The sequence below is a fragment of the Monodon monoceros genome, unplaced genomic scaffold, assembly GCF_005190385.1.
Source record: "Monodon monoceros isolate NGI ecotype Baffin Bay Population unplaced genomic scaffold, NGI_Narwhal_1 Super_Scaffold_20, whole genome shotgun sequence".
Taxonomy (NCBI): domain Eukaryota; kingdom Metazoa; phylum Chordata; class Mammalia; order Artiodactyla; family Monodontidae; genus Monodon; species Monodon monoceros.
This window is the reverse complement of record NW_021703777.1, coordinates 90,320,673-90,337,740: the sequence shown is the minus strand read 5'-3', so window position 1 is coordinate 90,337,740 and position 17,068 is coordinate 90,320,673. Positions and strand designations below refer to the sequence as shown.

At 39.3% G+C, this 17,068-nt stretch overlaps 1 protein-coding gene across 1 annotated transcript; it reads left to right on the top strand.

Moving 5' to 3' along the window:
* Positions 1–1,481: 1,481 nt before the first annotated feature.
* LOC114902599 (slit homolog 2 protein-like) lies at positions 1,482–16,595 on the top strand. The gene is made up of 4 exons (XM_029234936.1): positions 1,482–1,674; positions 4,413–4,484; positions 5,644–5,715; positions 16,435–16,595. Exons 1-4 carry the CDS (start codon positions 1,496–1,498, stop codon positions 16,508–16,510), a joined length of 399 nt encoding a protein of 132 aa, XP_029090769.1. The 5' UTR covers positions 1,482–1,495; the 3' UTR covers positions 16,511–16,595.
* The last annotated feature ends 473 nt before the right edge of the window (positions 16,596–17,068 follow it).

The following is a 17,068-nucleotide window of genomic DNA, read 5'->3' as shown; positions in this document are numbered from 1 at the left end:
TCTTCCCCACTTCCCTCCCCCAAGAAAGGGGCGCAGAAAGCCACCTGGAGAGGGGGAAGAGCCTGGAAGGAGACAAGCTGCTCCGGACTGCGGCCGCCGAGTCAGGTGCAGCGCCCAGAGTCGGGCGGCGTCGCGACGTCGGCGGTACGACTCCCACCGTGGCTGTGGGGACTGGATTCAAACCCTGGGAAAAGTTCCTGCACTTTGAGAAGGAGGACCCACTTGTGGGCTGTCGGGGGGAGACCGAGGGGCTGCCCCAGCCCAGGAGCCTGCTCTTATTTCTTCCACCTTTGCCATCAGGTGTCTGCTGCGGAGCTGCGGCGTATCCGGGAGACGAGAGGGGCTGACACACGCACGCACATAGGACTGCCGTTCAGCTGCCTCCTGGGGTCTCCTCGGATTAGCAGATACCACAGACCCAGCTGCCATCTCTCCACCGTCCGGAACGCCCCGGGAGGACCCGGGAAGCGGACACCTCCAGCTTGGCCTTTGCACTCTTTCTGGCCGGCCGGCCAGCCATTCCCTAGTCAGCCTTAGCAGGAGCTCTCATCCTCAACTTGGCCTCTTGGATTTCCTCTCCCGGGGTCGTGACTAGTGGATATTCCTGCCTGCTGGGCGGCTCGATTGCCCTTTTGTCTTTTCTGCGTGACCCCGGGGAAGGCCCTCGTGCGGAGCGTCTCCAAGGACGCCGGGGCGGGAGGCGGAATTGCCCAGACATCCTTCAGCGAAGTGCATGTGTGTTTGCAAATCGTCCTCCGCTGTCGGTAGACGACGAGGACCGGCCCGGGCTGCGGAGGAGCAGCAGGCCGGTGGGGCAGGCCGCGTGAGTGAGCCTCGCCAGGAGCCCCGCAGCGCGGTCCCGCGCCCCCTAGGCTGCGCGTCAGCCCGGTGCGCCCCCGCGCGCCATGTCCGGTCGTCCAGCGCGCTCCGCTCCCGGCCCGCGGGGCTCCTGCGCCTTCTAGTTTCGGAGAGCCCACTTTGACCGAGGCCACCATTCCTACTGAGCCTCCTTCTTCTGTCTCCTACCGTCCCCACTGGAATTGGATTTGCAGAGGGGGTCGGTGGAACCGGATCACCCCTGTTCCACGCGCAACTGGCCCCTGCATCTTCACGATCTTCACCGCGGTTGGGAGCTCCAGGTCTTTTACCTCCAAGTTGCTATTTGTGAGGCAGACGACGCGTGATCTCCTCCCCGCTGCTTTGGGGTCTCCCTGTAGCCTTGGCCGGGCCAACTGATCTTCAGGACCTAAAGTTGCCCAAGGAGCGCCTGCCTTGCAGGAGGAGGGTGAGGGGAGCTGAGAGGCGTGTATCTGTGTTAGCTTTACTGCCTTGAATATTACTGTTACTTCTATATTATCTTGTGCACGTTATCCGGACACTCTGGGTTGCTAGACTCGCGCCAGGCACTGGGCCTCAGGCACAGCGCAGTTCCAACAGAGCAGCAAGCTAAAGAGAAAACCCCTGGCGCCGGCGAGCTAGGAGGCGGCGGGGGAAGATGCGCGGCGTGGGCTGGCAGACGCTGTCCCTGTCGCTGGGGTTAGTGCTGGCGATCCTGAACAAGGTGGCGCCGCAAGCGTGTCCGGCGCAGTGCTCCTGCTCCGGGAGCACAGTGGACTGTCACGGGCTGGCGCTGCGCAGTGTACCCAGGAACATCCCCCGCAGCACTGAGAGACTGTGAGTATGGGCTCTTCCTCCCCCTTCCTCCCCACCATCGGGGTCGCGCAGCCCCTGCGTCGAGACTGGAGGGACTGAGCGGCACAGAGAACTGTGCCTGGGTCACTCCTCACTAGCTTTCCCGAAGGCGCATCCTGGTCTTGAACTCTCTGGGAGGGCGCTGCCCGGGGAGGGGCCACTGCCCATGGAGGGGCGGGCCCGCTGGCTGCTGCGCTTGGTCCCTTCTTCCCGCTCCAGTCCCGACACTCGCAGCCCTTTGCGGGCGAGTTCTGTGAGGCTGGGGAGACGGGGAGATGGGGGACGAATAGTCGCGGATGCCTGGGGCAAGGGAGACGCGACTTTGTTCCTCGGACTCTGCAAACTGAGTCACCTTGCGGTTGGGAACTGTCGCGGGTCGGTTCAGGGCCGAGTCCCGGCTCTTGTCATCGCGGGGTGGCGCGAAGAAGGGGGATTGACGCGGGAGGGGGGTTACTCAAAAGAGAGAAACCTCCGCTCCCCGGCTTTGTGTCGCCCTCCTGGGGACTGAAGGAGAGGAGACGGGGTCGTGGGGCGGCTGAGCCCGCCCAGGGGCGCTTCTACAGGCCGCGGAAGGAAGGATGCCCCAGGACGGCAGCAGCTTTCGCGGTGGCCGCGCGCAGCCCCCAGCGACTCTTCCCCCGCCTTTCATTTCCCCTGGGAGGAGGCGGCGGCGGCGGCGGCGAGCCCCAAGGACCTGTCCGAGGGGGGAGGCTCCGGAGGCGGACCACGTCCCGTCGGCTAGGCGAAGTTAGGGCTGGTTCTCCAAGCGGAGCCGGCCAAGTCGGGTCTGACCAATTTGGTGACCCCGCGGCCCTCGGCTGCCCCCTTCGGCCCTTCCTGCTGAGCCCTAGTGCCCCCTTTCCACCTTTCTGGCAGTTTCTGCGTCCCTGCTCGTGGCAGCCTCTCCCCTTCCTTCCTCTCTTCGCGCTCTGCTGCCCGCAGACATCCCCGCCTCCCTGTCTCTGTGAGCCTCTAATGAAGAAGTAATCGCAACGCGGGTGTTGACGGCCCACGCGCCGCTTGTGGGGCGCTTTCCGAGTTCAGGGAAGTGGAGCGTGGAGGCCGTTCTCTTTGTGAACGCAGAGGCCGCCGCCCCGCGCTTCCCGGACGCCCGGGGCGCGCTCCCCTCACCGCTGAGCTTGGGCCCGGCGGGGCGAGGGCGGCCGGGGCAGCGCTCTCAGGCTGCGCTCCCCGGGGCCCTGCGCCCCCAGGCTGTGAGGGGGGCGGACGGCGGAGGGGACGCCTTGGACTCGCAGGTTTCCACCAGCGCGGCCCGCAGCGCGTCGAGTCGATCTTCTTATCCAACCCATTTTCCTCGCCCTCAGTTTAAAGGCCAGAGTTGAGCCGTTCCTCCCCTTGCCAGTGGCTGCCCCATCCCGAGCCCCACTGGGCCGCCCGCTACTCCGTCTCTGCCCTCCTTCCCTGGCCCGCAGCGCTGGGCAGGTTGAGTCCCTACCCAGGGTATCTTGTCAGAATATGATCTCCCAAGTTTGTCTGGGACTGGGGGGCTGGCGGTGGCGGTTGGGACTCAGCTTATGGCAAGTAGCCCGGATAAAGAAAGACCCCAACCACTGTAGGAACAATTCGATGGTACTTTGCTCAGCACGGAAAATGGGTTGGGGAGAAAGCAGTGCAGAACTCTTTTAGCCCTTGTCATTTCATGCTATTCAGAACAGTTTAAAGTTTAAGCACTAACATGTCTTATTCAGCAAAAAGGGAACGGTTCGGGGAAAAAATAGCAATTGAGTTTTAAGGTCCTTGAAAAAAAATTTACCCCTATGAGGGATCTATAAAGAAGTTTCAGAAAATAGTTTACTCAGTGCTGGCTTATAAAATTATGTCATTGACAACATAAACACATTAAATACACATGATGTTTTCAAAGTCAAGGTAGGGTTTACTTCCGTGAAGGAGAACATTCAAACCGCAGCAAAGCCTGGTTTTATTTGAAATGATTGGAACCAGGGCAAATTTAGATCTTGACCTAAGATGCCAGAAAAGGGGTTTGTGACTCTTGAGGGAAACGTGGTGCTGAAATCTGAACAAAAATGTCAGGGCCTGAATACTATTTCCACTATTGCCCTTGCTAGTAGTTTTCACTTTACAGTCACAGCGGGTGTCCCTGAGCTGCAAGTGAAGAGTTTCGTTTTCATACAAACATAGAATTGTTGGAAGGTAAATGCTTATAAATGCGAGTCTTTGAAGTGCAGTTCTTTTGATGGCACTCTAACTTTATTCTTTGCCTTAGGAAGTTTAGCCATGGTGCCACCTAAGGATAGGGTTCTGAATTTTTAAAATTTTCTTCCTGAATAGTATTAGAAAAGTGTTCCTTTAACTTCCTGAAGGTAACTTTTTGGGAATGTTACTAACAATAATAGTAAATAGCAGAATACCTGTGAAATTAATATACACCTCCTTATAAAAGCAAAAATTGAAAGCATCCCATATACGCACAAAAGAGAACATCTCTTGATAACAGAATCACTTCATTTTCTTGTCATATGACAGCAAGCATGGACTCTGTAAACTTAATCATTTGAAAAATTTTCTTTCAAAGATGACTTCCTTTTCTTTCTCTCTCTTTTACTTTGCAAACTACTTTAGTAATTGGAACTGATCCTTTATCTCAAAGCTCTTATTTAGTTTATATTTGTCTTTGTTTAACTAGATAGTGGTAGAAATTAAACAGAACTTTCATTTTCTTACTTGTTTTATCTTAGGGATTTGAATGGAAATAACATCACACGGATTACTAAGACAGATTTTGCTGGTCTTCGACACCTAAGAGTTCTGTAAGTATGTTCTTCTGTGTTTTGGAGAATTCTCTTTTGTTTTTTAAGGTTGTGTATTTTGAGTTGTTACTGATCTCAGTTTTAATAACTGCCTCAATGACAGAAACATAAAATTTTAAAAGGCCTTGGTTTCCTTTTTTTTTTTGGTTTATCAGTGTACTTCAATTTTAATAAAAATGTAGGCCTTTATTTTAAGGTTGGATGCAAGCCATAGAAACGGTATAATGGAAATGACTTCAAATGTTTGCTATACCATACCGTAAGTGCCTTATGCATATAAAAATGTAGAATAGTTGCTTTTACAATATGAATGAGTAATGTGAGACATTTGATATACTTTTAGGATTTGAGATTAACTATAAAGAATTTAAGTGGGCCTGCATTTTATTATTGCTAATATAAAAATGTTCAGACTTTTCTAGCAAGAAACATGTACCTATATTTTGTAACATTAAAATCAAACAATCCAGGTTTTCGCAGAGTTTTTAGTGGGAACTGTTTCTCTATAAAAATATGTTGGTCATATTTTGAATCATTTCTTGTATTTTAAAGCTTTGCAACTCTTATAAAATTGTTGCAGTATGATTACTTTTTTAATTAATGTGTTAAGTTAGTTGTGAATAAACAATCATTTGAGATTCAGTGTAATGTAAAATTGTTTTTACCTATAGATTTATAAATGTTTACATTGCAGTGCACATATACTTTTGATCATGCGTGTTCATTGTTCACTTTTGAAAAACACATTTTTGGCCTTTATGAATTCTTCCAATTTCTGACATATATCCATCAGTGAATTGAAGTATGTGTATGATGAATTATTGTATGTTGTTTCTTTCAGTTAAGAACTCACTTGAAAAACAGCCATCAGAGTTGTAGTGTCATGGGTTACTTTTCAGGATGTACTATAGTTTAAGGTTCAGGATTCTGACGAAATTTTGTGAGAAACTGAATTAGTATTTTTTATGAAAGTTTCGTGATGAGGATGCTATTTTCCTTCCCTGATTTTTCTCAGATATAACATTGTTAGATTTGATATTGAATCTCAAACCAGAGCAGTATTTAACTTCATAAAGGGACAAGTTTTCAGTTGCTGAACTGACACTTTTTCAGATGGTGAGTGGTAACATTAAGACTCCTGTTATACTTTGCATTTCAGTCAGCTTATGGAGAATAAGATTAGCACCATTGAAAGAGGAGCATTCCAGGATCTTAAAGAACTGGAGAGACTGTAAGTATTTTCAATTCCAAACTTATGACGACATAACTATATTTTAAAAAATAGTTGCATTTCAAGGACCATGTCTTCAATTTCATGTCTTAGTCTTTGTAAGTTTACGGAAACAAGAAGTTGATAAAGTGATTTTCAAACTAATTTACAATTAGAAATAATAGAATTTTTGCATAAATAGTACTAACTTGTACAAGTTCAAAAATACAGACTTACTTTCCTGAGACATTTACTTCCTTGGTAACCATTGCTTTGGTACTTAGAGATGTACATTTTTTCTTATTTTTCATCTAGTTTGTTTTGTTTGCTTATGTAGGAAGAAAGGTGGTAATTTTATTTGCATTTATGGTACATTATGGAAAAGAAGAGTTTTGCTGATAGTTATTTTAGTTCCCATGCTATTGCTATGTGTGTCATTAGTGACATTTGAGGAAATATTTAAAGTTCTTAGTGATAAAGATTTGCTTTCTGATACTTAACACTTGTGGTGAATATTATTAATACCTGCTATTTACAGTTTTATTTCATTATTTTAGAGTAGCTTTCTAAATTTGTTTTTGCTGGAAAAAGAATTTAGTAGAAATGGAAGTAAGAGTTATGTTATCAAAGCACATCATTTAACATTGATTGTTTTTTTCCAAGAAGATCAAATGTGAACTTCAGGATTTAAAATACATTTTTATTTTTCCAGACACAAAATTTTATGGATTGTTATATATTACTGGAGGACCATTATTATTTAATGCCTATAGTGTATACATACAAAAGACAAAAACCTCTGCTGAAATAATTAGATAAAATACAGTTTGTCATTTGAAATATGAATAACATATCTCCATATGTCTTGATAATTCAGGTTTAGTAGCTTTGCATTTCTAAGGGCAAATATCAGCTCTCTTAAAAGTAGCAACAATTATTTTAATGTTTCCATGCCTGCTTTAAGAGGCACTTTAGGTAAAAATAAAAATTTTATTTAAAATAAAATTTATTTATTTATTTAAAATAGTGAAATATGAAGTTCATTTAGGGCATAGCACGTGCTCAGATTCACTGGGCCCAAGGGCAAAAGTTAATTCTGTGTAACTGTAAATATAAAAGTGGCTTGTCAATTTCTAAGGTATTTGTAAATATAGGCTACATTTTTATAACCTAAAGTAAAATTAAACAGAGATATCTAATTTATTTTGCTATAAAATTTTGTTCATGAATAATATTACAATATAGCGATATAATTGTGGAATTCAAAATAAATTTAAAACCACTACTTAGAGTTAGTTTTGGGGAGGAAATAAAAATAAGTTAAATATTTGGTTAAGTTTATAAGTTCGTAAGCTGTTTCTTAATATATAAAAATACTCTGAAAGTATTTATTCTTTGATATCTTTTATGAATAGCTAATCTCTAGTGGGAACTTGGCAAAAGTATTTTTAATCCATCCATTAAAAACTAAGCATTAATATAATTTAAATGTTTAGTAAGATGAATAGATAATTTAAAATTATCATTTAAGCATTAACAGTTTTTTCCATGAGTAGCTTTTATTTATTCATATATATGTGTTTAGTAGTCACATATAAACATTTTTCCATGTGAGAGAGAGAGAGAGATATATGTATGTATATGTATATTTTTTTCTTAAACAACTTCGATATCATTGAAGGATTCTCAGTGGCTTTTCATGAAGTCTGTATTTTGTTTATATTGTAATTTTAAATATTTTCAGAAACACTGGAACAAAACAAACTTTCTCATTATTTTTCAAGCCACTTTGGAGTACCATTTGAACTTTCATCTTGAATAAATGAACTTTTCCTAAAAATTATTAACCAGATACCTTATGATCTGAAATTCGATTAAAGTTGTAAGTAGGTACTATTTTTTGACTTTTACTTCCCCGGGAATGTCACTTCATCTCAGAACAATTTTCTGTTCTACGGAGATGCAGTCAGATGTTGCAGAGTGGGAGGAGGATTTGTAATTTTGAATGAAAACTAATATATATGCAGGACTTCTTTAAATCACCCCAGCTGTTGGCCGAGAGCAAATATTTCATATTTGTGAGGAAAAGCTGAGAAAATTCCTTTTGTTTACAACTGCCAAGTCCATCTGATGGAAGCACATTGTTATCTGACAGCCAATTCATCTCCTTGGGACTCTGGAATTCAAAACCATTTCTTAGGAACATTGTGGATACACTTTTCAAATATTTATTTCTTTAAATACATTAAATGGCAAGCAGTTTTGCTAAAGAATGCATTCAGGTTATTGTGGAACAAACTATTTTAAATTTTTTTCAGTATATTAATTTTAAAAAAATTTAAAAAGCTACCCAGAGAGTTCTATAATCAAATTACTGTGGCCTTATAATAATATTATTATGGTATATATTCTTATTGTAGTAGGTGATGTCATTAACATCACACAAATTGCCTTTTTTTCCCCCGAAAGTTGCAAGAGACAATGTAATAAACAGGAAGTAATCAGTGAATTAACTTATAAATAATTATACCTTGTGTGAGTTTATATGTTTTTTTAGCAATTTAAATGTGTTTTAAATTCAAACTCCAAATTATGAAAAGGTGTATAAATGCAGGTTTATCTTGTGAATGCCATTTATACTGTATATATAATATAGCAAGTTAATTTTCTTTCTTTGTGTGAAGAACAAAAAATAAAAACATTAACTTTATTCATATGCAATTTATGGTTCTAAGTTATTTTTTCATTTTAAAATGATAAAATCAGAACAATTCCAAATATTTTGTGAGTATTTCAAAATTATAAGTTTTTTTCTTTTTATCTTATGTTGCTAGAGTTTTAACTTGATCAGAAAGAAGACATCTGAGAACAGAAGATAAGAGCTGTGCCTTTTAGAAATCCAACTTTTAATCTCTAAGAAACAGGGTCATGTGATTAGGTTGGATTTAATTTTAGTATAGGATGAGAAAATCATTATTGGCAAATCAAAGCATTATAGCTACAAAAGAAACACATTTTTTCCACTTCAAAGAATTGATGAAATACAAGGTTATCAGTCAAAATGTCAAGTAGTAGATGGGTATTGAAATCCTCCCTCCCTTCCTCCCTTTTCTGTCTCACTGCCTCCTTTCCCTTCACTTCCTTCTTTGTATTATATGGAGAACAACAGCAGATGATATGATGATCAGAATGTGGTTATGAATCATTGTAAAAGGAATAAGTTTTATTCATGCCTACACACTATGAGCACACAGTACTTCCTGTTTTGACAGTTTCCTTCTTTATGCCCAGACCTAACATGTGCACTGGTGGATTCCCATGGATGCTCTGTGTTGCCGGTAGTACCTGCTTATCTGGGATGAGAATGAAGCCTTGAGAATGTGCCTCATGTAGATTGCATTAACAGGTCTCATTGTTTAATCAAATGTTCAAATGAAATCTAATATAGTTAAGTGACTAGATAGTCAATGGAAATTAATTAAGGAAAAACAAACTACAAATAAGCTACAGTAAAGAAACATTTAAGAATTATACTTCTTTATGTTTCACGGAAGATGCCTGTGTATACTTGCAATAAAGTCTCCATGCAAAATTATTAATTCAAGGTATTTCTTGGTTAGTGTATAATGTGTTAGAAGGCTAAAAAAATCACATTGGGACCCCTGACTTTTCTATGCTGGTATAAAGTTATGTTGTTCACTTATGTCTTATGGGATTATGCTGCAGTCATTAAAGTTCTATTTTATGGCCACTTCAGTATTTCACTACTGCAAATCGTCTGCTTTTGTAAGTTGCTGGATAGTACAAATGCAAGAGCATGAGAAAGGTTTTGAAATCTTTTAAATGTTGTCCAAAAGAAATGAGGGTATTTTGTCTGAAATACAACGAAACACTCAATGCAAAATAAAATGTGTATATGCCTAGGTTACATTAATGAGAACCAATAGCATACCATTGAAAACCTTGTATATTAGATATTTCATTAACTTCACAGTCATACCCTTGCAATAAGGAAATTGCAGAAGTGATAAAGGCAAAGGCTTGGACTGCACCATTTTTCCTACCAATAAGTTGTAAAGGCATCCCTATAAGACAATATTGCTTTAAACATTCCAAATTTTGGTATCTTTGGATTTGAGATTACCTTTTTTCTACTAACGTTGTCATTTGATACTCATTTTTACTTGAAAAAAAGAGTCCTGAAAATATTATTATAATGAAGCCATGCAAAGCCTGTTCACTTAGCTATTTTAAAGTTTCTATCAAGTAAATACAAAGAAAATACTCATTTTAATTTAGAAATGTCTTTACAATAGAGCCTAAATTTGACTAGACACTATCCTCTCCTTAAAGGATATCTAAAAGGCACATGTATTTTTTGAAGGTGGTGCTGAGTTATTTCTCCCTGGGTGTGCACACCATGCGTAGGCATGAGACAGCCAATGTGAGGCTGAGGAACTACGGCACTCTAGAATTTTTGTTGTAGGTCACTATACATGAGTTCAGATAGAGAATATGTTGTGGAACAGGTCTGAAGGAAGGCTCCCCTTATCCCCTGTTCATGAAGGTGGAGAATCCCTCTTCTGACTCATCCTGCAAGTTTATAGGCAACACATAACGTCCTTTTTCTTGAAGTAAGGGCAAATTAACAGTGCTAATCTCCTTGGAAAAGAATGCAAGCTCATCTTAAAAGAATTGTTCTCTGGCACCTTTATACCCAAGTTTAAAATCACGGCAGTTATTTTCTTGGGAAAGGCTCTTTAAAGAACATCTCAAACTCGGCAGAAAGGCTCAGTATGTACATTGTATGAGATAAATCATGCACCTAGATGTTCAAGAGTGTATCACTATCTGTGATAGCCAAATATCAAATTATTTTCACCTGTTTGTAAGCAATATTGAACGATTTTAAATTACATTTACTGACTATGGTCTTAGAAGGCTTTAATGCAAGTGCACTATTAGAAGTTTTGCAGAACATTCAATCTGTCTGAGAGGGTTTCTCATGCAGCGTTTTTTTTTTTATGGGCCTTGAAGTTGAACGGTGGTGAGAAGGCCTGTTTGCTCTTTGTGGACCGTTTTATAAATTCTGAAACAGCAAGGCTGTTTATTTTTCCCACATCTGTTTTGGGCTCATCCTTTGTGATAGTGTTTGCTGGATGCTGTGTCCTTTATACCTCCCCTGAAATGAGTAGTTTAGTTTGCACTGTTACAATGTATTTGTGGAAGGAACGAATGTCAAATATTTTACATTGAACTCTGTCTTTCATTCCTGTTGGATACCTTTCTGCCTGAATTATGCCTTCTAGACTGAATTCCACAACTTTACATGGAAGGAGAGACTTTTCTGTATGGACTTTGTATATATTGCTCTTATCTGTTTTCAAAGCAATTTATATCTGCTGGACTGGGAGGAATATTGGTGAAAACACTTTCAGAATGAAAGTTTGGTAACAATAGCACTGATTTGGTTTTAATGCAATTGGAATCTTGCTTTAAGATAATATTAACAAAAATTTGTTTGATTGTCATCTTGGCAGTGTCTGTCCGCCCTGGATGAAGGTGGGGCTTCATCTCTCTGCTGCTGCCCCACTCAGTGTAGATAACCTAGACTCCCCTCAGTGTAGGCACCTTGTAATTTTATATGCTATTGCCTGGTGTCCTATGAATATTGGCAGACATTCATTGGTTGTGCTGTTGATTATCTTTCTAAACAGATACAAACTCTTCTACCTGCTTTTAAAACATTAGATAGGAGTGGCATCAAAAAACCCTTGGTTTCAATTCCACTGTGAGATCTTGATCAAATTGCTTCATCTTTTAAAACTGCAGTTTTATCATCATTAAAACAGAAACAATTATCATATCTCATAGTATTGGTACACGATTTTAGCAAGATAATGCACAGAGTTTCACAAAATGCTTGACACAGAGTTAGCACGTAAGGAACTATTATTATTATACATTTCAGCATCTCCCTTCCTGTTTTTCAGAAACTGAGTTTCTGAATTATTTTATCTTATTGAGCTAATAAAATGTGTCTATAATAAATTTGACTTTTAAATATCCATATTTACCATCATTTTCCTTCTGATTTTCTTATAGCATATAATCAATAGACGAGATGTGAAGAAAGTACAAAACCTTCTCCAAATTTTTTTCAGAGTATTTATCAAAATCTATGAATGTATAGAGAATATCAAGAAGTAACGGGAATGAATAGGAAGCAACATTTTTATTAATAGGTTTTGATCTCCCTACCACAGAGTATAAAGGGTGAAAATACTGATATAACTGCTGAAAGTGTAAACTTTATCTAATACTAGCTAAATGTTAAAAATCTTTGCTTTAAAAATGTTAGCATAAAAGGCAAATGGTAATTTACCTGAGAAGAAGGCATTTATGTTTGAGAAATAGAAGATTGTAAAAGATAGACTTTTTAAGGCAGCATTTATCAAATACTCGTTACAGATCAGGCACATTGTAAATACCTTACATTTACAATGACAGGTAAATATGAGACTTGCATTTTTTACTAGCTTTGGTAAAATCGTTTTCATTTTACATTTTGGATTGGGGTGAACTTTGCAAATGTTAATTGAATTGAGGTGAAAGTTGAAACAATAAGAGACCTCCAACCTCTAGTAATGGACAAGTCACAGGAGCAGCTGGCAGATAATAATTTGAAACAATGCTTGTCAGTAATGCTTATGCTGCCCTTCAAGTTGAGGTTGTTAAGAACCTGCATTTCAGAGGCCGGTGATCTTTAGTGTGACCCAGAAAGATCGTTCACCCTGCTGAAGGTCACACTGAAAAAATAGCCCATAGCACAGGGGAAACAGTTGCTGAGATCTTTCTTATCTTTACCCTAAAAATATGTGTCTCGGAGACACACATTACACTCCTTTCTGAAACCATGAATTTCTATCCAGCGAATTTTCAGTCAGTGTCCTGAGATCTTGTGGGCAGATTCCATCTAGCTGGTGATGACACAGGAGCTGAATATCACTGAATCTCTTATCTGTCCTTTGACACAATTGAGTATCCTTGCTGGGAACAATTGGTAATTGACCCACCTGGTCTGCTTAATGCAGCAAATTCATGTTGGTTCCCATAAATCCTCCTCTGAGATGCCCTTAATTCACTACATGCTGTTTATCTGTTCTTGGACTATCAGATTTTAACTTCTTTGACACATTTACATTAGAGTTATTATTATGACACACTCATCTTCAAGCTACCAATAAATATTCTGTGGTATTAGAAGAAGCTAGGTTACTTTTTCTCGAGCTGTGTTTAGAAATTGTTGTGCACCTTGATAGTCTAACTTAATTCTGGATTTAAAAAAATCCTCTTTAGTTTAAAAACTTAATTTCTGGTCATTGTATTAGAAATTCTGCTTAAATTTTTTTCCTTTATTGGATATTTTGGAAGAGTTTCACTTTTTATTTTAATGTTTGTATTTCAATTTATTCTTAGTTCTAATGGAAGAGGAAACAGAACAGGAAGCAAAAGTGTATTGATACTCTTTTAAAGAAAAAAAGTGGAATCATACTATTTTTCTATGCATGTTACCATGTCACCTGTTATCTGCCTTTTTTTGTATACTACTGTGTCTTATACACATGGTAGGCTTAGACACATTAAGATCATTCATAATAATTTTCATAGAATAGTGATAAATTACTTGAATTCTGAGAAAAATATTTTATACGTATTTTTGTTTTGCTCTCAACTTTAGGTATTTTAAATAGATCATTAAAATAGTGAACTGCCTATACAGCTAGTTTTTTTTTTTTTAATAAAACTTGGTGTTTTATTTTTAGGTGATTCATTCATAGATATTTAGGAAGTGGGCTATGTAAAACTACATTTTTCCCAAAAAAAGATTGGTGAAAAGGAAAGTTGAGGATTACATTATTTTGAGGAATGTTTAGACTGACTCTTTGAAAGGAGTGATTCAGAGGGTATGTTCTGGAGTCAGCCCACCTGAATTCAGGTTCTAGCTCTACTTTCTATGAGCTGTGTACCTTCATCCAAAACAGCAGTGACAGTAGGACCTACTCATGGGGTAGAATGAATGTGATAATTCATGTAAACTTCTCAGAACAGCGACTGTCACCTAGTAAGCTTAATATATGTTAGCTATTACTTTGGGAATGAAGTAAGAACCACTAAGAATTTGAAAAAGAATTGGGAAAAGACACTGCTTGCACCGTATCTAAATTATCTACTTTCTTACAATATCTGAAATGAGACCAATGTAGACCCATTAACAAGAAATCTAGTAGCAGCCCTCAGTCACTTGGGTATCTGAATTTGTTTCACCATATTGAATTCCTTCCAATTTCTAGATGACGTTGAGAATGGCATGGCTGGGGGAGGTTGAAGGAAGGGAAAGGAGGCAATTGCTGTATAGAGCACATGAAAGCCGGTTTGGTGGCGGGTCTTAGGTTATCTGGAGGGTGCCATAAAACCTAAGGCAGGTACCTTAGGGAACATGCCTGGAGAAAGTTGCCTGAACATAAAATGCACATGCTAGGATTTTGCTGAACTATATCAAAATGCAAAGAGCAGTTTTTCCTAAGGACCTAATAAGTGCCCGGGAAGAAGGAAGGAAATACACAGATATGGCCTTTACACTTGAAGAGTTTACGGTGTAGTGGGAATCAGACCAGTATGTGAATAAATATAATATAGTGTGAGGGACTCTTATTTATCAAATACTATGGGCATATGGAGACACAGGCAAGGGAGGAATCAACTTTAGGAGAATCAGGGGAATTACACAGAGGATGTAAGAAAGTACCATTTGGAGAAAAGGGAAAGCTCCGTACAGAGAGTTGCCTGTGCAGGGGCTGGGGACCTGAAGGAGCGTGCTTGTTTTGGCTGGAGAATCATGGACGATGTTTGTTAGTCCAGTGGTTTGGATCAGATTATGAAAGCACATCTCTGTCATTTCAAAAATTGCAATTGCCTCTTTGGACAATGGGGAGTCTTCCCTAGACAAATTCTCATTAACCCTGTTGTGAATACTTGTAATCTATTTTTTCAGACACAATATAACAAGGTCATCATTAAGTTATATTTTATTGAAAATGTTTAATAGTAGACTCTAGAAGTACTCTTTCCTCAGAACCATGCCTGGCAAAGAAAAAAAATAAAAGCTTTTGGTTTCACTTTACAGTTAACCTTGTTAAGTGCTTTATTCATCAAAATTAGTGTAGGTGAAAAGTAAGTCCACCCTTTCACTACTGATTTTACTATTTTTCCCTCTGATTGTCTCAGCATACATTTTTATGAGCAAACATTTTATTAAGTGCTGAGAGTATTTCTATAGATGACCAACTTCTTAATAATATGAGTTATGTAGCAAAAGATGGTAAGCATAGCTATCATTGCCTCATGGCATTTTAGAGTTGGAAGAAGTTCTGAAGTTCACCTTGTCCAACTTTTCACTTAATGCAGAATTTCTTTTTATTACATCCATTGCAGGGAAAAAAATGCGTAGCCTCTGCTTGAATATATGTGGAGTAAGGAGTTGAGAGCTTCCTAAAGCTGATCCTTCCATTTCTTAATATCTTTTATACTTAGAAAGGTCTTCCTTATGATCTACTTTCTTGAGTTATAATTACTAGTGCTATTCCTGCCCTCTAGAGACTAAATAACTGTAATTCTGCTCCCATCTGATGACCGTTTAAATATGTCATCATATTTAAAAGGGGGCAAGATTGATATGCCCTCTTTTCCTGCCACCTTAACATTTATCTTTACCACAAAAAACACCTCAAGTTTCTTCAGTGTGATGTTAGTTTCTGGACGTCCTTACTCTCCTGTAGAGCTATAGCAGGTTATAAATCATTTAAGTGTGCATTTTACATTAGCTTGTCATCATTTTATTTAAATTTGGGAAAAGTAGAGAGGATAGATATTTATTTTTACTGAAATGTTAAATTGTACACTTAAAACGAATGAGATTGGGATATGAGTACATGAGGGCTAGATTTTGCTACTCTTTAGGTAGTGTGCATAGTCCAAAAGAGCTTAGTTATGTAGTACCGGGGCTTAAATTGAGTTAGAGTTGCAATCAAATTCTTTTCTAAAATATTTAAAACATCCCAATATCAGTTAAACATTAAGAAAACATTACTTAAACATTTTTGCCCTCATTGTTAGTTATAACTCAGCCTTATTCAGTTAAGAGTCAAGAACTGTGGATTGAGGTTTTCTTGTGATTTTGCCTAGAGGTAGAAACCATGCTGACACTTTCTTATACATTTTTCTGAAACTAAATGAAAAGCTAAAAAAAATGAAATTTCCACCTCCCCTCAGTACCTTGGCTGAAAATTTAGGTCATTTGGGACAGCGTATGAATTATTTTAGGGCACCACTTAATATGGTATTTCTGCTGTATGTTGAACTTGCCTAACCTAGACACCAGAGTCTGAGTCCAGAAATCCTGTTTCATTGCATCTGTGCTGGTTGACTGATGTTGCAGGGGATGTGAATTTAGAGTTTAGGCCCCAGTAATCATCATCTGAGTAAGCACAATGGAAAATTGCTTTAAAGAGTCATGTAACAAAAGGTGTAACCAACTTCTGATTTTCAATGCTTGAATTCTCTTGAATGTCGTTTCATTCTTTCCTGAAATACAGGATGAGGCATGACACTACCCAATCACAGTCTCATTGTTGGGTACTTTCTATGTAACATATGCTTTGTTTTTGTTTTTCTCAAAAGGCGTTTAAACAGAAATCACCTTCAGCTGTTTCCTGAGTTGCTGTTTCTTGGGACTTCGAAGCTATACAGACTGTAAGTAGACAGAAATAGTTATTGTTGCTTTGGGTAGTACCTCGCGTTTTATTAAATGTATTTTGGATCTGTTTCCTTGTGCTTTCCTGGAATCTATTCATCTATTCATCCGTAGATTAATGGATTAAAAGTTTGCCTTTCTTTCTTTTCTTCTTTTCTCTCTCTTTTCTTTTTTGTTTTTTTGGAAATTTATGATTGGTTTTCCAGTAGTTCCAGTTCTTTTATTTGGTTAGCATTTACTGATTCGTGTATATGTTATTGTAATTGTATTATTCTTTTTTGGTCCTGATGGGGAGATTTACCTAACTTCTTTATGGAAACTTTTGATTAAGTTCTGAAGGGAAAGATTGCCACTGCACTTCCTCTTCAGAGGAAGTTGGCAGTGTTTTCTTGTAAAGTTGAGGTTTTTAATGTCAGCTTTTTTGATATTGTTTCTGTATTCACATAGTGTTTATTAGTCTGGAAATATTATTATAAGGTATTTAAAGAGGACTGTAAATTTCCTCTTAAATATTCCTTTTAAAGCCAGAATTCCAAACTGTGCAATATGAACGACTGTAAG